General features: G+C 37.5%; 1 protein-coding gene across 6 annotated transcripts in view; it reads right to left on the bottom strand.

Moving 5' to 3' along the window:
• The window catches only part of LOC106133929 (protein cycle), a 50,169-nt gene that overhangs the window by 5,183 nt on the left and 21,073 nt on the right, over window positions 1-23,913 (bottom strand). For all 6 annotated transcript variants that reach the window (XM_060953898.1, XM_060953897.1, XM_060953895.1 and 3 more), the window contains 8 exons: window positions 8,579-8,732; window positions 8,051-8,178; window positions 5,067-5,135; window positions 3,687-4,023; window positions 3,257-3,374; window positions 1,710-1,919; window positions 574-808; window positions 166-369 (listed from right to left, as the gene is read on the bottom strand). In XM_060953898.1, the coding sequence (XP_060809881.1) occupies window positions 166-369; window positions 574-808; window positions 1,710-1,919; window positions 3,257-3,374; window positions 3,687-4,023; window positions 5,067-5,135; window positions 8,051-8,178; window positions 8,579-8,732 (1,455 nt within the window). The remainder of the gene's footprint in view (window positions 1-165; window positions 370-573; window positions 809-1,709; window positions 1,920-3,256; window positions 3,375-3,686; window positions 4,024-5,066; window positions 5,136-8,050; window positions 8,179-8,578; window positions 8,733-23,913) is intronic.

The following is a 23,913-nucleotide window of genomic DNA, read 5'->3' as shown; positions in this document are numbered from 1 at the left end:
TCTACAACAAGCTTCGAAAGAATTAATTTGTTCACTATAACTTTATTTGAAAAATCGTTCCGCTGTTGGACACGTACTATTTACGATAGCGAAAAATGTGTTAGTGTGTGTCAGCCGCTCCTCTTGTCGCGCTCATTTTAAAAGGCTAGAATTGAAATTTCTCACCTGAAAGGCTTAAAATGCGTCTGTATCCTCGCATGTGTGCCATCTTTCCTCCTGAAGGAATACGGCGGGGTATGCAAAGCGCCGCGGTGAAGCAACGCCGCCTTGTGGGTTCTCGCAACGACTCCCAACTCGCTGCCAGATACATACTCGTAGAGGCTCGTACCTAGTAGCTCTTGCGGTAGGAAACCAAGTGCTAATGTCACCCTGAATAAATAAAAAAATGTTTCTACCGTTACATACCTTGAATGAAAACTAGAGCGTAGAATGAAGAATTAAGACCCTCGCTCTTATTTTCTTAGCTCAATAAAACGTTCCACCAAGTAATTGAGGATTTAATAATTACATAGAACAAAGCAGAAGATGATATGAATTTGACGATAAAGAAAGCAGAAAATACCTCTAACTGACCTTTGATCCACGAACAAGAACTTTCCATCGGTAGCGTGTCTTGACACGTACTGCAGACTCCTGGTGGGGGGAGCGACGGGACCTGGCATTGGTCGCGGCGGCTGAGGCACCAAGTCGGTCAATGCTCGACCGACAGCCACCAAACATGACAGGTTGCAATTCTCGCCGTCCTCCCCTCCTTCTGGTGTGCCGCCGCCCTCGCACATCTCCGCTGGCGCCCACGATTTTAGGTAACCTAATTGAATGAATAAGAATTATACAATACAAGCGGAAGTAGTAAAGTGCGCATTCCACATGACTAACTTCAGAAGTCCCAAATTATTAAACTAGATACGTAATTTTAGTAATTTAATAACTATTTCGTAAAAAGTATAAATTAATACGACCCTGAGCCTGCTCATTTTAAAGAAGTATGCGGGAATTGTATAGCAGAAAGCTTTAGTTTCTGCTTATCCCTTTTAGGAAAAGCGTGATATAATGTTTGTATCTATACAATAAAAAACATTTTAATACAAAAATCTTAGAACAAATTAAATAGCTAACTTTAAAATTAGATTAAAATTCGATCATGATTATTGATAATAATAACGTGTTTCGGAATACCAAAATATACCTAATTTTTTAATTTTTTTTATTTGTTATACAGATAGGCCAACTGGCGACACCACTTCATAAGTGGGTTCACATTTTTTTGCCATCCGAGGTGGTATGATTGACATCTATGGGTCGGAAGCGTTCCAGGTCGAGGGTCATTTTCTTTGATGTGACATTATATGTGAGACCATTACGTGCCGAAATCTTGTTTAAGATATATAAATTTGTACATTGTGCTGTGTGGTTCCTGGCACCAATATAAAAAAAGAATAGGACCACTCCATCTCGTTCCCATGGATGTCGTAAAAGGCGACTAAGGGATAGGCTTATAAACTTGGGATTCTTCTTTTAGGCGATGGGCAAGACACCTGTCACTATTTGAATCTCAATTCTATCGAGCCAAAAAGCTGAACGTGGCCTGTCAGTCTTTTCAAGACTGTTGGCTCTGTCTAGCTCGCAAGGGATTAAATTTGTACATAAAAAGGAAAGTAGTAGGAGAGGTAGAAACAATATACAAATTTTTAAATGTTAGATTTCCTTACCCGTGCACTGCACGACACAGTACTTCTTCTCATGGTTCTTCTTCCTCATATTTGTTTGTGGTTCGCCCTCCTCCTTCACGGGCGCCGGGTCGGGCTCCGCTGGCGGCTCGGGCTGCACCCGGCACTTGATGCGGCAGAAGAACGAGCGACGAGCCCCCGGGCAAAGTCGGGCCGCGCCGGCTACTACATCCGCTTTCACGGGTAACATTGCTATAATAGTTGGAAAAACCATTGAAATAATGTATTACAATAGAAATGCCGTGCTGTATAGGTGTGTGTCGCTGTCTAGCAAAGGTCGCAGTTTTCTTAGTTGTACATTTCTATAAGATGAGAAGACAAATTAGGTAAACTAATGGTGGAAAATAACAACAGTTTGCGATGACACATTTGCTAGTACTTACTACTTGTAAAGTCTTATATTATTCTGAATTCTAAGGGGAAACTTAAGTAAGGAATCTTGTTTATTTCAGGTTAGGAAGGGGGATGTCAAAAGTGTCGTTGTGTAAGCTCAACGAAGAGTCTTCATCGCATCTTTGGACCGCCTTGCCTGGGAAGGACCGGAGTGTGGTAATCACAGTGAAGCTGCCATTTGACCTCTGGTGACCCCGAAATTGTTTACCGCCCCGAGACAGGCTATGCCTCATCGTAGAAGATACATTATTATTATTATTTAAATACCTACCATATAAATCAAACAAAAAAATCTTTTAAAGTGCTCAAAAACCAGGCAATTTTCGTTTAAAGATGAAGCAATTATATTTCTCTTTGTATGTATAGTGTATATTTTTTTACTATTGTCGACCTTGACACTAGTAGATTAATAATTATGTACTACTATGTACTAACGATAACCTTGTACAAATCATCATGTATACAATGTAGGATGTAGTCATGTGAATGCAGCTTGCAACTGAATGCAATGAGTAATGCGTAGTTAGTCAGCTTACACGTGCCGTCAATATCGTAATATCACAATCGATGTTGTTTTCATATTTTACAAACGCGTTGTAAAACATGCAATTGACGCCATTTGAAATATTTTGGGTGGTTTTAGGTTAGATATACACGATTATATGATGTGTCCTGTGTTGGCGACATTTTATGACCTCTTTCACCTAGTTGAACAACTTTGGTCGAAACCAGGATCACGCGGGTCAGACGAAAGTCATTTCGTATAATTATGTAATTATCTGACAAATACATTCATTGATCATGGTCACAGTTCGTAATCTATCTCAGACGGACGCCGAGCTTACCTCCAGACGCAAAGCATAGTTCTTAAAACTCCCCCTTTTTACTTTAGCGATGTTGCCCGCGCATAAGCAATTTTCCCCTTTCCAAAGTTCCCGTGGAAATTTTCAAAAACATTTGTTTTTTCCTTGAATGATTAATTATTCGAGGTAAAAATACCCCATTTTACGTATGTATAATGTATATGCATACAAATACATACTTCATGACAGGGTCAACAGTTTAGCAGTGAATGTTACGCATATATACAGACAGACTTTCCATTAATAATTTTAAGTATAGATGTGATTCCTTACTTTTAGCGTCAATTAGGCGCTCCCGAGGACTGAGATCTGATGATGATAGCTGCTCCTTGACCTTCGCCACATCCTTTGGATGTAGTATATCAAACAGGCTCTGCCCGAGTAATTCAGACTGAAAATTAACGATTAATGAGAGTCGAATAAGTAAACACAAAAAGTATAATTACCTATACCTACACCTATTATTATACCGACTGTTGGCATGGTGAAATAATTAAACAGGTATAATAATTATATAAAATTTTATCCCTGAGCATAGACGTACTGAGGAACATAGACCTTCTTCAATGATTTTCACCAGGATTGGTCAGATCCGACCTGAATTTAGCGTCTTCTCGCATCATAAAGTAGGGAACGTCCTACAGAATCGTTAAACTATTAATTTTAATGAGAGCACTCCCAGAATAATTTTACCAATAAGTACCTGTTCATAATGCAGCATCTTGCTAACCGAAGCGGAGACATACAGCAACCTTCCCCGATCGCAACCAACTACTAGCAAGAAGCAATCGTGTGCCGCGTGGAGAATCAATGCGTTTAGTTCTCTCTCCGACAGAAAAGCCGGGCGGGGCCGCGCTGTGAGCGGGCAGGCGGACAGGGCACCCCTGAGAGACCTTAGATGCTGTACTGCCATCCTCAGAACGGTCAGCTTGTCCAGTTTCCGGGCCATGGCCCCGCACATTGGCACCATTGAGCTCAGTTCAGTTATGTAAGTGTTCATCTTGTCGCGGCGACGCTTTTCAATCTCGCTGTGGTTTTGCCTGTTAGTAATATATTTAGTTAAATATATACAGAAAGCATATGTAGACATTGGAATAATATTAGGTTAAAAAAATAATGTCATATTGTATTAATCTATGGGAATTATATGTCGTCGTCTTGCAACGCACACAATTTTAAAGCTGTCTATATATGTACATATCTGTCTATTTACTATATACAATATAATAACTTTATAGTTGCTATGTGATTACCACCAGTTGTGACACCACGACACATTAACACTTCTACAGTTTTACATTATTCATAATTCTATGATTGAAAATCCAAAAAAAAATTGATGATTTTTGTAGCTATAAATATTTGTATTTCACTTGGATAATTTTATCAGAGGTTAGCCACTTAGATTTCACAAGTGTTTCTTTTTATTTATTTATCGCTCTGGAATTAATTTATCGTTCTGTAGAATAACGTTCACAGATAGGAAATGCATATCCTACTACTATTATAAAGGCGAAAGTTTGTATGGATGTTTGTTACTCTTTCACGCAAAAACTACTGAACCGATTACCGTGAAATTTGGTATGTAGGTAGCTGAAGACCCAGAATAACACATAGGCTACTTTTTATCCCAGCGTTCCCGCGGGATTGATAGGGTTTCCATGCGGACGAAGTCGCGGGCGGCCTCTAGTCACTAATAAATTTAACGAAAAGGTACGGAAATAGCAAATATAACTATGTATTCATTAGTTTATCTGCACACAGAATTTGGAGGGATTTTCAATGAAATTACCGGTGGTAGTTATGGAGGGATTATAGCCCCCGTGAGCGTGAAGTTTTATATATATTTTTAAATTGTGAAGCCGGTTACTTTGTACCCAATTATGAAAACGCACAAGCATTTTGTCCTTTTACTTTATATAACTAAATGTAAAGATATTTAGTTATATAAAGTTAATTCTACCTTTTCGCACCAGAGTTCACATCTTGTGATTTTTAAGGGCGTCGTTCCAGTATTTTACCAGGTTTCCAAATTTTATTTAGCCGTTGCTCCAAGTTAATTTAGGATAGTAGTTATACATACTTCTTATCAGGCAGGGTGCGTGTAGAGCGCGCATCTTCGCCGTCGTCATCATAGGCACTGCTAGCGGCGCTGAAACAAATGATAGCTATAAGTGTAGAGAGGCACTTAAAAACGAATCTAACAGCGTGTCGTAAGTTTCTTATCATTATCCTAGAATATAATAGAAAGAATGCAAGGTGCGTATAGGACCAAGATAAGGTTGCGTTTGACGCTAGTCTGATTCTGACCTCCGCAACTCTTGCAATTCAATGTGACCCATATTCATATCACTCTGTTGTTTGTAAATAAAAAGATGCAACGATTTGAAAACGTAAATAGGTTTTAATAATAATGTTGACAGATTTAATATTCACAATTTTTTTTTATTCATAAGTTGACCAGGATAATTGATCAATACTTTTCCGATTATAAAATAATTTAACTAACTAAGGCGGAAATGAACATAATTTAAAACAAATAGTGAAGATTCCAAGATTATCAGTTGTTATTTTGGGGGTCGCAGGCGCGCTGGGACACAAGTTTGATTGCTCAAATTTACTTTTGAAATCTCATCACGTAGGCTTCGGTATGGCAATTAGAAAATGATGTCTTACACTTCCTCAGTCAAATAAATTTGATGTTATCAGTCGGAACATAGTGGCCTCTTCTTTGCTGTAGTTACCTAGTTAATCACAATCTGAACGTGGTTTTCGCTGTCAATTTTTTTGATAGAACGTAAAGTGTATGTAAATGAAGTACCTACTTAGTATAAATTAAATTATGCTCGGCGGAATGTTTGCTCTAATTCGTATCTTATTTGGTAGGAAAATAGAACAAAATAATGTGAACAGGTCGTGTAAACAGTAAAAACCGAACAAAAGCAAAAAAAAAGAATAGTAACCCTTAAATCGCTAATAATAGAAACGAATCAGGCAAGATTCATACAACTATGTATACCCTGCAGCAGGTGCAGGTTAAGCGTCGCGTTGCCAGGCTACCATGTAACTGTTAATTGGGCTTATTCGGCGACGGATACCAGTGAAAGGGTTACCCCAACTGGCGAGTTTTATATGGCTTCTGTATGGTTATGCCGAAAGTGAATCACGTTCCGTGCCATGTGAATTATTTTTTGTAACGTTAAAAGAAACAAACATAATTTGAATTACGATTAAACATCCATCATTCCAGATGTTATACATAGGAACTTGTATTATAACTCAAATTTTAAATAACCAACCGAAGCAAAAACAAAAAATTCCATATTTTTATGTCCTGAAAAGTATTTTTCAATTACTCCTAGTAATTGTGCAACACCTGAACGTCGCGGGAAACACCTAGTTTTCAACAGAGCCTCTGTCAATAGACATAGTGAATTCTATATCATTGTGCACAGCGAAGCTTATATGTCCCACAGTCTATCGAATAATTGAATTATCTAACAACTGGCCAACTAGGCAGTTGCAGCACTGCAACTCACCATTCTACCCCACTTTATTCAATTACTCCTTTAACTCGATAGTTACTGAATGCAACTTGGTCCCAGATCACTGAGACACTAATAATATTAGTACAGATGTATCCCAACATACATATGTATATGTGGTTATGGAGATGAAAAATAATATTTAAAAGTTTGTAAATGAGTTTAAAAACCACCAAAACCTAAATAGAAACTATAATTATAAAGTTCTGAATGTGACGGTATGTATAATACGGTTTTATTTTCTATTATACTATTGATACAAATATAGTGGGCTAGCTGCTTCTCTAACAAGCAGATTATAAAAGATAAATTTAAGTTTCCTATTTTAGGGACTACCCGTATATAAATTAATCTGTTAGTCTTTGAACCTCAATTCCCTCATTAAGTCACCTCTCTTAACGACCGTCGAGTCTTGTGACTATTGGCAGTGGCTCTCCCGCAAGGAAAAAGTAAATTGTATGTTATGTAGGGTACTATTAATAATTCTTTACATTCATACATACATATAATCACGTTTATATCCCTTGCGGGTTAGAGAGAGCCAACAGTCTTGAAAAGACTAATATACGTATATAATTCTTTACTTATGCATATTATGTTATTTATTACAATATTTTCAAGGGGAAAAGGGGTTGGTTCGGCCAGGAGATCAACTGTTCAATAATGTTATTTTAACAGCATTATAATACATGTATTATATACTTATGTATTTAACAGGTACATAAAGCCAGACTTCTTTCCCAGAGGGATATACAGAGACTACATCTTCCCACTTGCCACGATCCCTGCATACTATCACAACACAGTATAAATATTGAGTTATTTATCGCTAGCGAATCCCGCATTTTGGAGCCCACAGCTAGAAAGTACTATTAAGAAAAAGACGAAATTAAGAAAAAGACGAAATTGTATCGTTTTGTCGTTAACCCACTTTGAGAGATAAAATATATACAGGTATCGAGGTTCTTTGGGCAACCCTTAAAATAGTGAAGAATTCTCGTAAATAACTTGATTGGCTACTAAAATAGCTAATTCATACGAAAGTCCTTTAGTCTAGACATATTTCGCAAAAAAAAACATAATAACGAAGATTTTGCAAGAAATAAAGTTGTTTTTGTTTGACTTTATTTCAACATTACAAATTTTTCTAAGCAATAACAACGATTTATTTAAACTGAAGTGTTCGTTTGGACGAAAAAAGATTTGCCATCGAAAAACACAAGTCTGGAAATTTTATTGGTAACGGCACTTAAGAATAAGAGATTATTTTTAAGCATTTAAAATGAACTAATATGGGTTAAGTTCCCTGAAAAGGTTGCAGGGGTCATACGAAAATCCATTCGTGTATAATCCCGACTTACCCAATACAAGACCTTGGTGAAAGGGCTCACCCTGGGCTCCTGTTCAGAGGTAAAGATATAACCTGGATTTACACCGGGAAAACCTGGGCAAGTCCCTGGGATGCAACCGCGACAAAGTAAGGAGAACTCCAAAGAAGTTAAAACCATATTATTTGTCTTACTATGAGGAAGATTTCCGCTTGCGCGTTGCACTGGCTGCGGGCAACGACGGTGGCGCTGACATCCCGTATTCCTCAGAGCTGTACGGCTTCCTCTTACGGGACTCGTGGTGGTCCCCCGCCATGTGCCCCTGTCCATCATACAACATAATATCAGTACCATGGAAGTATAACGAATGTAGAATAAAATACTACATAAGCAAGCTACGGAAAAAAGGAGTTTGAAATCTAACCATAGGAACTCCTCCGTATCTTTCTCAGTTTCAGAGGGTTTTTCTCGGGTGAAAAATTATGCAAGAAAAACATGTCGTTCGGGTTATTACTTCCCATGGATGTTTTTACAGGTGAGCAAGAGAATACGTACTTTCATTTAGTAAGCACAACTATGATCCATTGGTATTAACTTATACCGAGCCATGAACGTCGCTTCGTGTAATTTACTGTCATAGGTTTTCCGTCGGAAGGAGGGTCCGCATTCAGAAAAAACTTTAAAACGAAACTTTTGATGAATTAACCATAAAGAAGTCCGACCTGATGATGCACAGGCTGATGGGCGCCAACCATAGCGCTTTCGCCGGTGCACGCGCCACCGTTCGCGGCGCCCGCCGGCACAGCCACGGCGCTTGCGCTCGTCGCCGCGCCCGCGCCCACTGTCACCTCATACCCCCCCGCCTGGTGAGGGTTCCTGAAAATAAAAGCTGGTTAAAAATAATTCATTACTTTGGTTTAGTCAAATCCACTCATACTTCTCTCTATTCTATAATTTAGCCATCTAATTAGTTGAAGGTGGGCTTTTAGTATTTTCGAGGCTCTGTCTACTCGATAAGGGTAAACGACGTGATATATGCATATTTATGTATTTATCCATTTTATTGTATGGCAGAGTTCAATCTCTAAGGACACTAAAGCGATTTAGTAAGGAGGGACAAAGGGTACACTGTTAGAGAAAGAAAACGCTACACCAGCGAACATTCCCATGAGTCGGCTTGTATTGTATTGTTGAGCATGCGATTGGAGACGAGATCGGGACTTTAAGCCCAGGCTTCTCCAAATATTGAAGCGGTACAAACCTATTTAAGGCGTATCTACATATACTACGTATATAATTAATTTACGATCGGAAATAATTTCTTTAGTAAAATTGCGACACGATAACATTCATCTGATAAAAACCTACTACATGTCTCAAGTACTCTGCAACTGAGCCGAAGATAGCAGCATGTGCGGAGTGCATGTATAGCAGCGCGTGCGCTTAGCATGCGGATATTAATTGCCAGATGAATACTATTTATACTACTGACAAGACAAACAGGGTAACGGGCAACATTTTGGTAGGACCGGGGGATTAGTATAACCCTATGACATACGCCACAAACGTATTATATGTGGATTGTCGCCCAGAGAGTTTGAATTGACAGAGAAGAAAAGATGTTTCTACATACATACATACATACATAAAATCACGCCTCTTTCCCGGAGGGGTAGGCAGAGACTACCTCTTTCCACTTGCCACGATCTCTGCATACTTCTTTCGCTTCGTCCACATTCATAACTCTCTTCATACAAGCTCGGCGGTTTCGGGTACTTTTGACCTGACCCTTTACCAGGACGTCCTTAATTTGATCAAGATACGTTCGTCTAGGTCTTCCCACTCCGACCTTTCCCTCCACACTCTCCTTGTATATCTGCTTAGTCAACCTGCTTTCATTCATCCATCCATCCACATGACCGAACCACGAATAATAGAAAAGGGTATGTTAAGATGGTTCGGTCATGTGGTTCGGTTCGGTCATGTTTCTACTTAGGGTCATTTCTCCCTTAAAACAGACATACAAACGTAAGTAATCCTTTATAGTAAGTCTCGAGTGTTTTGAAACCAAAACAATACTAAAAACTGTCACGTCTAGAAAGGGTTACAATACAAGTCATGGAGTGCTCCAAAATCCTAATTAAAAATAAGTCTCACAAAATTGGTTCCTAAAAGTTCAGCTGTCGCTCATGCTAAAATACCTCTTATGTACACTATTCTACACAACTGCACTTGGCTGCGACAGCGCAGCTCGCCTTGACATTGACTTATAGCTGATTTTAGCTACGCGCATTGCGTTATCGTTCTGCGACTAATGTTATTCCAGTGAAGGATAAAAATCACATACAAATTTTAACAGGCATATGTTGCACGCCCAATATTATAACTCGTAATTCAATGAAATGCTATTCAAATGAATTTAATAGAACAGGGTAAATGTTGACTTAAATGGACGTTACAAGGAATGCTGCTTAAATAAAAAAATATTTTCGAAAATAGGTAAATTGGTTTGGTCAAAAACAACAACAATATATTTAAACATATAAAAAAGATTTTTTGCTATCCATTGATAGCCGTAAGTAAGAATAAGATAATATTTTCATGGTCAGTGGAATTTCTAATTGATTTTACTAATCATATAAACTTCATCAAATCATTTTAGTTTCTATTCGAAAGTCCGCTATTGAGTACTTAGGCTTTGGCGAATAACATACAATAGGCGAGTGTTATCGCATTGCATAATAGTGATAAGCACCTGCTGCATGTTGTAACTGCTTTCAAAGGAGAGCCGATTTGTTTACATTTAAGACTTATTGACTTTTAAAATACAGCAATTGTACCTACACGGGTGGCGCCAAAACCGAGGTTCGTCCCACTTTAGGAACCCTTTGAGCAGCCACTGCGTCGGCAGGAGGCCCTTCAGGCCCCGTGACTAAAAGTCCGGTTAAGTTGTTAAGCCCTTCAGGCAACAACGAGTAATTTCATAAAAAAAAAATATACAGCAATTGGTTGTAAAGAGATCCAACTAATTAATCATTTTCAACTCTCTTCATAATATTCCTCTAATACCTTCTTCTTCCTCCTGGCGTCCTGATTGCATCTTCACCTCTCCGCAGTGGAGCCAGATTTGAGATGCGCCTATGACCAGGATTCTGGATTGGGTAATTTAGGATTTTTCGCAAAGTTAATCCCGTCTTTTCAGGAGAACATAACCCATATTAAATCGTGATTTACACATCCAGTTGCCTAAATGTGTCGGGTTTTCCCGAGATGTTTTTTCTCACCGTGAGAGCATCGTTTAGTAATAAAACTTAATGTAAGAACATAACTCTGATCTGTTCTAATACGTCAGCCGTGAAATAGCCATGAAGTATAGGTATTTAATACGTGTACCTGTGTAATTGTTGTAGCAAACATCATTATTGAGCTATGCAGTAGTAAAGTATGTTGTTATTTATCTTTATCTGAACGAGGGCGATTCTTGACAATTAAATTATTTTTAAATTTTGTCGTAACTACGAACTTCTTCACTTAATAAAGTATAATATTGATGAAGAAAAGTTAGAACTAGCTACCAGTTACATTAATTGAAAGTCCTTATTTAAAAATATCAGTGTCGGTAGGTCAGGTTTAGAAGTGAAAATCCAATGAAATAGGTATGTATATCACACAAAAACAGCTAGCACATACTATGTTTTTCCTTCGCTATCAGATCAGGAATTAATTTAAAAAAAATATATAATTTTACATAAAAATGTTTATTTCTAAGATCCTACAAGCATATCTGAATAATATATGTCAAGTTGCATCATATGAGATAATATTACAGTGCGCAGTGGACCGTGCACCGTTGCATCGCGGAAGCATCGCGACCTTGCGCGCGCGCCTCGCACCTCCCTCCCTCGACTACCCCGCACTCTCCGCTGCTCCCGCGCATGCATTTCTTGGTATCATTCATCTATCTAGGCGACAAACCAATTTATACAGTCTATCTCTATTTCAATTGTATAGCGACATCTGTTACTGAACTCGAACAATATCTATTAAATTTAGTGTCGAGCTATTAATTTTTGCAAACAATTTGAGGAAGACAGATTATCCAAATGAGTTCCCGTACGTTTTAGTGAGCATAAATATGTTAATTTTTAGGTCCGATATTTATTTACTACTGGAATATATAATCATCTGTTCTTTTTTTCCGGCTCTAAGATGAAGCCTGATTAATTTTTCACCATAGATTGGATTTTTTTTATCTGTCTCTTTATATTAATGCTATGAAATGCTCATATAATAAACAGTATTTTATTCGACTGTACATGAACATATTTATTCACAAATAAAATATTTATACCTATAGTTAAAGATATACGTCGAACGTCTATTACTAATCTCCTATTAGGGCTTATGCGCTATACTTGAGTCCTCTCAAGTATAGCGCATAAGCCCTAGGCTCCTGCCTAGGGTGCGCCTTTACGACCATGATCCTCGATTCGATGAATCAGATTTTTACATGAAACGACTCTCATTATTCTGATGATGGATGGGACGTCAGATAGGAATCGTTTCGGGCATTGGCAAAGGCAGGGGAATCTAATTCATAATATTATGTAAACCATGGTTACACATTCAGTTGCCCGATGATTTTGCTCATCGTAAGAGCATCGGTATGAGCACTCATGTATAAGACATGTAGTCGAATTAAAGTTGATCCTAAGATGCCTACTAGGATGATGACGATATACTGTAAGAATGTGAACTATATTATTTCGTGAATGAAAATCTTAATATGTAAATACAAATATTTGAGATCAACTGTATCTCCACGCAGCGACCCAAATTGTATTAATAAATATTTTCAGAGAAATTACCATTCAGAGAAAGAAACGGTCGTATATGCGAGAAATTTTGTCTTCAAACAAATTATTAAAAAATGCAAGATGATACTATTCTGCCCTACTTTGCTTTACAGAATATTTCCACTTGCATTGTTTATCACTAAACTGGAGTACAGAGCTTACTGCATAAACATTATAATTGTAATGCCTACTTCTACGTCAGGTCCAATAGCCCTTACATCAATACATTATTCAACCAATGATGTACCTACTATGTATACATCGAGTAACTTTTTATAGTATTTTTACTTAATAAATCTTAAGTCTATTCTTAACATTTATTAGACTTCATTCATATATTTATATAATACAACAACCCGGTCAAGGGGGTCTATTCATATATGTCGATAAGACATTTGTCTTCTCTTTCCTTACCCTGCGGTTAATCTCAAAGAAACGATCGTAAATAAGCCTCCAGTACTGATACAGACCATAAACGATAAAATTCTTTTGCCAGCCGATTGTCTTCACAGTTGGATGGACCCGGACTCCTCCAAATGTGCTGCATTTATGGTAAAATCCTAATTCCATACAAACACTTCTTTAGCCAAATACGTGTGCATTATCGTGTCTTATTGCAAGCAACAATTATGGACATTGTACAGTTATGGCTCTGATGTACACAACTGAGGTTAGGTTCCAAATTGACTTTTGAATGGTGGTTTCAATGAAAATCGACCATCAATTGCTTTCAATAAAATGTTGAGTTTCAACTCAACGTTTGTTGATTGTGCCCTTTGTTGATTGTACACTATATCAATCTTAATGGACAGTCAATAAAGATTTGCAGATTCGTTTAAAAAATATATCATCTCGAGTTAAATTCTTTATATTTGCATGGGGATATGTTTGCATATTTTCAGTCTATTTGATGGGGACAAAATTTATCTTGACCTACTTCAACCAACTTTTACTTCAGGATATCCGTCGAATAGAAAATGGTTTGTTATGGAAATAAGTTATCAACAAAGTTCAAAAAGAATCTGGCCGACAATATGCAATGAGTGGCTTTTTTATATATAAACGAACATTCGAACGGGATAGGCAAATATCACGTTGCTTATTTTACTATGATTTAATGTTTTGATAAAATGAAGCTTCGAGCAATTTGAAACCCCACTTTAATTACTGGTTAATGAGTTGAGTTGAGTGGCAAAACTTTCGCACTGCATTAAAATTTATTAAAAGTCTCTCGTACTACTTTTTCCCGCTTGTCAAGAAAGTGCACGATTAGCGTTATTACCTAACCTTGGCTGATCTGCAAGATCTGAGTACCTTATGAACTGTGTCTATACATTTTTAGTTTAGGTTTAAATAGATGTCCAGGCTATAATCTGGACTAGTAGCGGAGATAGGGAATACATGCCGAAAACCGCATGCAATCGGCAGAATGTATGTATGTATGTTTCCTTGCGAGCTGATCTGGAATTAGTTTGCTAGTTGCTGGTACAATCGCTGATACAGTATTCAGAGGGTCTCCTCTATTGATGATATTCTAATAGTCTGACCAAAATCTGTTTCGAAAAGGTCTAGTCAATATACCATCTTATAGAAAGAAAATTCCATTTAAGATGGTTTTTTGTAACTAATAAAGATTATTTAGACAGTTATGAAGTTTAAACCAAAAAGCTGAACGTGGCTGAATCATCTTTCTCTCCAAGATTGTTGGCTCTGTCTACCCCGCAAGGGATATAGACGCGATTATATGTATGTATGTATGAAGTTTAACCAAAACTTTTTACCTTTTGACGTTACTTCAGTAATAATATTTTTTATTGTGCAGGTGGCGTTGGAATTTCCAACGAAATGTGATTACATACAAGGTATATATCATCAAAATTTTGGCAAGACGTAGCGAAAGATGCACGATATGCGAGGCATTGCGTGGGTCTAAATCTCAGGACGCCGATAACCGGACAAAGTGCGGAGTAAAGCACAAATCGTAATGACACAAAAATACAATACGCATTTAGTATTCGTAATTACGGACGTTCTTAAACTGATGACAACATGAATTGAAGTAACAACCTAACCTATAGGTAACTCGCAACCTCGTTCGCCATAAAAGTTCAACTGGAAAAGCTGATTTCCTGGACTGCCCGTTAGAGGTGGGGATGAGGGTTTTATACCAGTATTTAATCATCTGAGAATACCGCATTCAAATAGGAGCCACAGTTTTCGCGTGATGCGAGTAAAAAGATACAGACAGATATAAATGCTAAAAATAAAATTTTTGGCTTTTGTTGGATATATAGGTATATATCCCCCATATCAATTTTTGCAAATTTTTTTCGTTTGCAAATATCGTTTAGTTACTACTTTCTTAAATGTATGGATTACTGCTAGGCATTGGATGGTGCAGATTCGGAAAAGGAAAAAAAAATCGGTATTAATAGCGATGTGCATCGCTGCACTATTTGTACTGTCATGAATCGAATTCTGAAATTCGAGCCGAAGATACGTGATACTCTTATACAATGGGTTCTGCAATTTGGACATAAATTGCGAAGAGCGAGCGTAGAATGCCGTCAATCGGCTGGTGACCTATTTGTTGCATAATACCTACATGCTATTCGATGAGCATTGATGACGTAGGTTAGTAACCTTACTAATTAATTGTTAATCACATAAATAACTATTAAAACATCACAAACATAAAACAAAATGTTTCCATTTGCTACGATCGCTGCATACTTATTTCGCTTTATCTACATTCATAACTCTTTACATGATGTTTAGAGTACTCTTGACCTGACCTTTTACTTAAACATTACCTTAACTAATATTGGTTACGTTGAAGAATGATCTAAATGCGAGCTGTGTTTCATTTAACTTTACACAAATGCAAACACCAAAGTTCTCTGAAGCCGTAGAATGGTTACTAGCTGACCAGTTATTCAAGGCTCTCTTATCCAAAACAATCGTGATTTATAGAGCAACTACCGAGTTGTATGTTTGTTTGCTTGATTAGTAGATTATTTGCGTCACATAACCCATAACAGCCAAACATATTGCGAAACAGATTTCATTTCACTTTGAGTTTCCAAGGTTTTTAAAGACTTTCTTAGACTTTTTGAGATTTCGAAGCAAACAAATTAAAATGATTGAATTTTTTCGGATTTGGGGAAATTGAAACTTTTGTTGATGGAAGCTTATATATAGTAAGTATATACGGAATAAAGAGCATTGAAGTAAAAAGGTGGAGAAGAAACCTGTTCACAGAACATTAGCATTGAACAACACAAATTGATAGTGAAAATATGATCAGCACTAAACATATGACTCGAACGAAGTGGTCAAATCAAAATAAAGATGCAAAAGATGCAGAACTGTGTAAGCAGCACCTATCGGATCCTACACAAGTGAACGAGTTACGGGAAACGAGCAACCTTGGTGGAGAACGGCCATAATGAGTTATTGTTGCCGCACTAGCGCATTAGATTAGATTGCATAATGCAGCCCAGTTGAGAATACTTAATTCTCACAAAACAGGAAATTTCAGTTTCTTTTTTAAAATCAAATTTTCTACAAAAACACGGGTACGGCGAACCAAAAGTTGTTAAAAATTGGTTTTATAAATATTGGGATAGCGGAAAAACAATTATGTAGGTCGCTGGATTTTTGGTAGAGTGAATATTGTGAAAGGAAGAAGCGGGAAGCGGGAATGTAAACGCACAACACGTACCTTAATTTCTTGTATTTTGGCTTCTTGGGCCCTGGCCAGGGTTCTTCTTGTTTCTAAGATGCGCAATTTTATTATTTTTACTATATGAGCGGAGCGGTCAATTTGCGGCCATATTTTTTCTTCAATCACTAATTTTCAAATTTAAATTGATATGTTCTATTGCTCCATTCGTAAGCCGTCGAGTGTTTTCGAGCTCCGAAGAAACTACATATGCTGTCACTGTCGTATTGTGCGGAATGAAAAGGGATAGGAACAGTAAAATAAAGCGGCGCGTTCATCCTCCGGCGCCTTGAGAAACATCGCTTTCTCAAAAGAAAAATAAAAGGAAATCACTCATAGAGTAGCGTAAATAGTAGTGGATTTTAATATTAACTAAAGCGGAAAAAATAATATAATAACATTCATAAAATAAGAAATTATTAAGAAAATGCGGTATTGTTATTGCGACGGCAATGGACTTAATTTAATGATTGGTCTTTTAAGAAAACCATTTTGAGTTTTAACTAAAGCTACTCTCACAGTACCGTCTGCACCTGGATAAGTCTTTTCAATGATTCCCATTGGCCATCGTAATGGGGGAACATTATCTTCATGTATTAACACTACAGTGCCAATTTTGACATTCGTTACATCTTTCAACCATTTCTGACGAACCTGTAAATTATTCAAGTACTCTAAATGCCATCTTTTCCAATATGAGCGAATCATTTGATCGAGAAGCGATTTACGTGTAACTAGCGGCGTAGAAGAAACAGGTGCAAGTGGCAAGTATTGTAGTGGAGAAGCCATAATAAAGTGCGGTTCTTCCTGTAGTACGCAGAGTGGTCGTGAATTCATTATTGTTTCAATCTGTGTTAATACTGTTAAAAGCTCTTCATATGTAAGTAGTTGATTGCCAATAATGCGGTACAAATGAGTCTTCAAACTTTTTATATTTGACTCCCAAATTCCTCCAAAATGCGGAGCGCGGGGAGGAGACATATGCCATTCTATGCGGCGATTTACAAGCTCGCTTGAGAGTAAATCATTATAATCTGAAGAAAGTAAAAAATTATAAAGTTCATTCAAATGAGACTTAGCGCCAACGAAATTAGTTCCATTATCGGAATATAGATGAGAAACTGGACCCCTACGGGATATAAATCTCTTAAATGCAGAAAGAAATGTAATAGAAGATAAATCCGAGGCAAGTTCAATATGAACTGCTTTCGTCACTAAACAAATAAATAGGCAAATATATGCCTTTTGACTTCGCTGACCACGACGTCTACAAATAGTGATGTTAATAGGCCCAGCGTAATCCACGCCAGTATGAACGAAAGCCTTTGTCTCTTGAACACGAAATGCGGGTAAATTCGCCATCTTAGGAGTTGGATGCGAAGGAGAATTTTTAAAACAAAAATTACAATTATGTACTCGTTGCCGTATAACAGATCGAGATGATATTATCCAATATTTTTGGCGAATCAAAGAGCTAAGAAGAGCGGCACCAGTATGACAATGTACGCGGTGAAAATAGTCTATAATCAAGTAAGTAACATTATCATGTTTAGGAAGTAAAATAGGATGTTTCGCTTCGAACGGTAAGTTTGAATTAGCTAATCGACCTCCTATTCTGATTAATTTATCTTCCGATATAAATAAGTCTAATTTATTAAGCGGGGCAGAAGGTATATTACCCTTTTTCAAATCATTTATGACATGTGTAAAATGAGCGATTTGAACTGATCGAAGCAAATAGTTTTCAGCGGTAATTATATGAGAGGTCTCTAACCTTTTAGAGCGGGGCAATAATCTTACAAAGCGTAAAATATATACAATTATTCTTAACAGTTTATTCCATGAAGAAACTTTGCACGATAAAGAACAAAGAGGAGACAATTCTATACCACGAGAAGCGGTTGCGACAAGCGTTTTACTGTTAAATTCTGGCAAGTCTTCACATTTTTCAGGCTGAAAAGATTCTATCGGCCACTGAGGTACAGGCGTAATTAACCATTCAGGACCGTTCCACCATAATTTGTGCGTAAGTAATTGTTCAGGTAATAAACCTCTCGACAGACAGTCTGCGGGATTTTGAACTCCGGCGACGTGGTAGAAGTTTTTAGGCTCTAGATTCTCGTGACATTTGGCAACACGATTGCTGACAAAAATATTCCACCGATGTGGAGATGAATGAATCCACGAAAGAGCTATTTTTGAGTCTGAAAAAGCATAAACATTATCTATAGGCGTGCGCGCTGAATAAGTATCGTAGAGTAATTTGGTTAGTTTAGACATTATGACGGCAGCACAGAGCTCCAAGCGGGCAAGTGAAACTACTTTGACTGGCGCAACCTTTGACTTTGCACAAACCAAGCGGACACATATGTTACCAGTAGGATCGGTAACATGTAAGAAAACAACACAGCCATACGCTTTCATACTAGCGTCAGCGAAAGCAACTATATTAACCTTAGAACCCTGAGCTACAGCCAGATGGCGCGGAATTTTTAAATTAGCAAGAAGTGGCAATTGTTCTCTAAATTTAATAAACATAGCGGATATATTTGTCGGAGGTGCTTCATCCCATCCAACCTTCTGAAGCCAAAGTTCTTTAATTAGAAGTTTAGCATAAACAATTACAGGCGCGGCAAAACCTAACACGTCCCATAAGCGGGCGATTGAAGAAAGTATAGAACGTTTGGTACAAGAGCGATTATCGTTATTTATTTTAAAAACAAATGTGTCACTCTCCGGCTGCCATTCCAGCCCTAATATTTTAAGAGAAGCGGATTTATCAAATTCTACTTGTTGTGAAAGTCTTAGCGGTAGCGGAATATTATCAAGTACCATTTTAGAGTTACTCGACCATTTAACTAAATCAAAACCACCTGATTTAAACATTTTAATCAACTGCGTGGAAGCTTCGACAGCATCTGATTCATTTAAAATTGAACTAGCTAAATCATCCATATAGAGCTCCTTTTCAGCTATAGCTGCTGCTACAGGAAAATTAGAACGTTCATCATTACAAAGTTGACGTACTGTGCGCATTGCAACAAATGGGCTGGACCTAAGTCCAAACGTCACTCTGTTGAACTTGAACATACGAATCGGTTCAGAAGGGTCAAATCGAAAGAGTATTTTTTGATATTTTTGATGTTCCTCAGTTACAAGTATCTGAAGATACATCTGCCTTATATCTGCAGTTAAAGCTACTGGAAATAAACGAAAATTAAGTAATAATAAAAATAAATCAGCTTGAAGATTAGGTCCAGTGTGTAAAATATCATTGAGAGATACACCATTATGACATTGAGCACTCGCGTCCAAAACAACCCTGACTTTAGTAGTCTGTTTGTCCAATCTGACAACTGGGTGGTGAGGAATTATATAACCTCCATCAGACTCGTCCGATGGTAACACTGGATCTAAGTATTTGTTATTTATGTAATCCATGATAGCGGCGTTATAGCTCACACGTAAATCTGTGTCGCTAAGTCTGCGTTCCAGTGCCAATAAACGGCGATGAGCAACAGTGTACGAGTTCCCTAAGCTACTGGGATCCTTAGCAAATGGTAACACGGTGCAATAGCGACCAGATGAGTCGCGAGAGACTGTAGAAGAGTATATTTGTTCACATTCTTCATCAGTACGACTAAGAAATTTATTCACAGGAACTTCCTCTAATTCCCAGAATTTAGAAAGAGAGGCATCTATACTTTTTTCAAAAGAAGTAAGAAATGAAGCGGAAGATGAAGATGGAATTGCGGTTATATCGCCAATGACTGACGAAGCGGTATTAGCAGCGGCGTCACCCATGAAAACAAATCCAAAAACAGTTTCAATAGCGGGCGGAGCTGGCGGTGCAATGACTTTTCCACTAAGAAGTAAGAATGGGAATAACTTTGCTCCTAGGACAATTTCGATTTCTCCAGGAATATGCCAGAATGGATCTGCAAGCGGTATGTTTACCAGATGCCTAACAATAGATGTGTCAATATAATCTATAGGAAGACGATCGGTAATACAATCTATGACTAATGCGGTTAAGTTAAAAGTTTGTTTATTATTTTTTGCAGAAATCGTAAAATTAGCATACCCTATAACAGGCCGGGAAGTCAAACCAACACCCTTTAAAGTCGAATTTGACAGCGGAATAATTTTCAAATTAAGTTTCTTGCAACAGTTTAGAGTAATTAAATTATTCTGTGAAGCATTATCAATAAGACATCGAACAGTCTCTTTTATATTCTTATCATTATACGCGTAAATACTGGCGGTAGAAAGAAGCACTTCAGTACGGTTATGACAAGTTAACGTGGTACAGGGAAGAACATTCGTTAGGTCAGGTGAGCGAGCGCAAAGCGATACGTGCTCGCGATCTTTGCTAATAACGGGCATTGATGCCGCGGAGGTGGTGGCGCAATTCTCTGTACCAGTTTCAGCCGAAGCAGCGCTGTCTTGTATGGTTGTCCTAGTGAACGAATCTCGAAATGACGCAGAAGGTGAGTTTTTATTTGAGGATGAATCTAAATGTAACAAAGAATGATGACTTTTTCCACATTGTCTACATTTATACTTCGAATTACATTTTGACACGGAATGTGTCAAGCTAAGGCAGTTTACACACCCTACTTTCGATTTAATAAATTCAAGGCGATTTTTCGGTGACAAAGATTTAAATGCGGGGCAAGTATAAAGCTGAAAGTGTTCAGACGTATTACACATTGAACATACAGAGCGGTTATCGATATTATTATTATTGCGTGTTACGAACGAATGGACTGTATGGCGGGAGCGGTTTGAATTATTAATAGTAGCATTGTTATTTTGAGTAGTGCGGTTAAATGAATTATTATTATTAGCAGTGCGATCTAAGATTTTTACTTGACTTTTAATGAATTCAACTAAATCTGAATAACTCGGAATTATTTTATCTCTAGCAGTCATTTCAAACGCCTGAGCGGTACTTGAATCTAATTTGCGGAATGCTAAATTAAATAAAATAAAATCATAAGTATCTTCAATTTTTAATTGATTTAGTGCAGCGGTAGCAGCGTCAAATGTATCTATGAAATTATTTAATGCAACAGAGTTATTTGAAGCGGCTTTAATATTAAGCAACGTGGAAACATAATACGACCCTAGGGCTCTCTTATCCTGATATTTCTTTGTCAAACTGTCCCAAATGGACTTATAGTTTTCGCCAGAAGGAATCACGCCTGCTATAATTTTTAATGCATTTCCGGTGAGCCTTCCAACTAAATATTGAATTCTATGAGAATCTGTTAAATCTGGATTACAATGTATATTAGCTTTAAAAGATTCATAGAAAACGGGCCAATTTTCAATTTTTCCGTCAAAGCTAGGAATATTAAGCGGAGCTAGTTTGAAGGGAGCCTTATTCGTTGTTTGCGGAACTGCACTCGAAGAAACGGATTTACCTTTTAGATTTACACGGAACCTTACAACACGAGCATAAATATCTTCAAATGATGAAAGTGACTTATAATTTGGTTGGAATTTGGGATCTAATTCCATGTGTAATAGGTTAATTTCATCCAAAGTTTGCATGAAATCATTACGCAATATGTCTACAGTTTGACTATCGGACATAAAAGTCTCAATCGAGCGCAATTCGGTAGTAGATGGAGACAAATTTTTGCCTACCTCGTATAATTTAGAAAGACGTTCAAAGCGAACCTTATTTTTCTCTTGTAACAACTTGAGCTTAGATTCCATGGTAAAAGATGGCGGATAGAGGTATTTTACGAAATAAAACACTTAATACCAAAATCTTATTCAAAATAAGCGGTGAGCGGTGTGAGAGTACTGTGAGCGGACGTTTTTATTTAATTGTGTAGGTAGATTCTACACAGAAGCCGGCCGAATGTCGGCGCAATGCGGTTATGATTACTTACAGAAAATCGCGGTTTTAAACAAATCTCGTCAATAACAATACGCATGAAGCGGGTTTGAAGCGGGTTTTATGCGGCTCGTAATGGACCACAAAATGGGATAGCGGAAAAACAATTATGTAGGTCGCTGGATTTTTGGTAGAGTGAATATTGTGAAAGGAAGAAGCGGGAAGCGGGAATGTAAACGCACAACACGTACCTTAATTTCTTGTATTTTGGCTTCTTGGGCCCTGGCCAGGGTTCTTCTTGTTTCTAAGATGCGCAATTTTATTATTTTTACTATATGAGCGGAGCGGTCAATTTGCGGCCATATTTTTTCTTCAATCACTAATTTTCAAATTTAAATTGATATGTTCTATTGCTCCATTCGTAAGCCGTCGAGTGTTTTCGAGCTCCGAAGAAACTACATATGCTGTCACTGTCGTATTGTGCGGAATGAAAAGGGATAGGAACAGTAAAATAAAGCGGCGCGTTCAAATATATTTGTCCAAGGCCGACCTCTAGTTTTATGACTAACTCTGGGATTGTCAATGGGCACGAGCAGGCAAGGCAGCTGATGGCAAGACTAAAACTGTTCAAAATTATACATTTCTCTTTCCCCGCCTAACTTTGCGTAAACCCTGTTAAAACTAGATCAGTTTCCACGACCGTTAACGCTTATAACAAAAGTTATTTCTATGAGACCGGCCGGTTACACAATAAATAGGTATCTGATAATTGATAGTTATGAAGATAAATAAAAAAAAAATAAAAGAGGATTATTGTAAATTCGCACAAGTGAAATAGCCCCAAGCAAGAGCCAGTAATTAACAAATGTTTACATATTGAAAATATTAAAATCGCCATCGCAAAACCACCGAAGCACTCAGAGCCTGAAAACTAAAGCGGCTTCGCAATTAAATTAAAATTGCAAGTTAATTAATTCGGAACTTAATTAACAGACACTGTATTCTATCGTTCCACTAGTGTTATCAACGAAATTATTGGTTGTGTGTGTGTTAAATGGTTGTAGGTGTGAGTCGGCCGGTGGGCGTGACTACTGGGGACACGCCCAGCCCCTCCCCCGCCGCTGTTGGGACCCAACACTTGTTGCTTACCATTCGAATTCACAATCGTAAGTAACGTTGATCACAATTAAAACGTAAAATTGTCTTCGGCGCCTATTGGTGTCAAACACAGAACATTTAATGAAACTCAGAAATGAACATTAACTCAGCGAAAATTTAAAGTGAACTCCACCAAGATAAAATTATTTTATATTTTTTTTTCCATTTCCATCATAACACTGTAACATAATCATAATATCTCTGTCTATCCTATAATGGATATTGAAGTTTATTTACGTGAGTGAATTATGAATTTTTTTTTAGGCCCAAAGCAGTTGTTTCTTTGATCGTATTTCTTATAACGAGAATGTCTGTTTTGTAGAACGAAATTTTGGCATAGTTCAGGATTAGTTCGCTGAAGTAACATTGGTTCAGAGTTATATACATTAAACATCAAAAGCACAGAGTAGACGGTTGCTGAGGCAGAAATAATTACAACTAAGTACACCATGCTAGGGATATTGACAA

This window comes from Amyelois transitella, chromosome Z, assembly GCF_032362555.1.
Source record: "Amyelois transitella isolate CPQ chromosome Z, ilAmyTran1.1, whole genome shotgun sequence".
Lineage (NCBI taxonomy): Eukaryota > Metazoa > Arthropoda > Insecta > Lepidoptera > Pyralidae > Amyelois > Amyelois transitella.
Note: the sequence above shows the minus strand (reverse complement) of the source record. Positions and strands in the feature narration are given on the sequence as shown.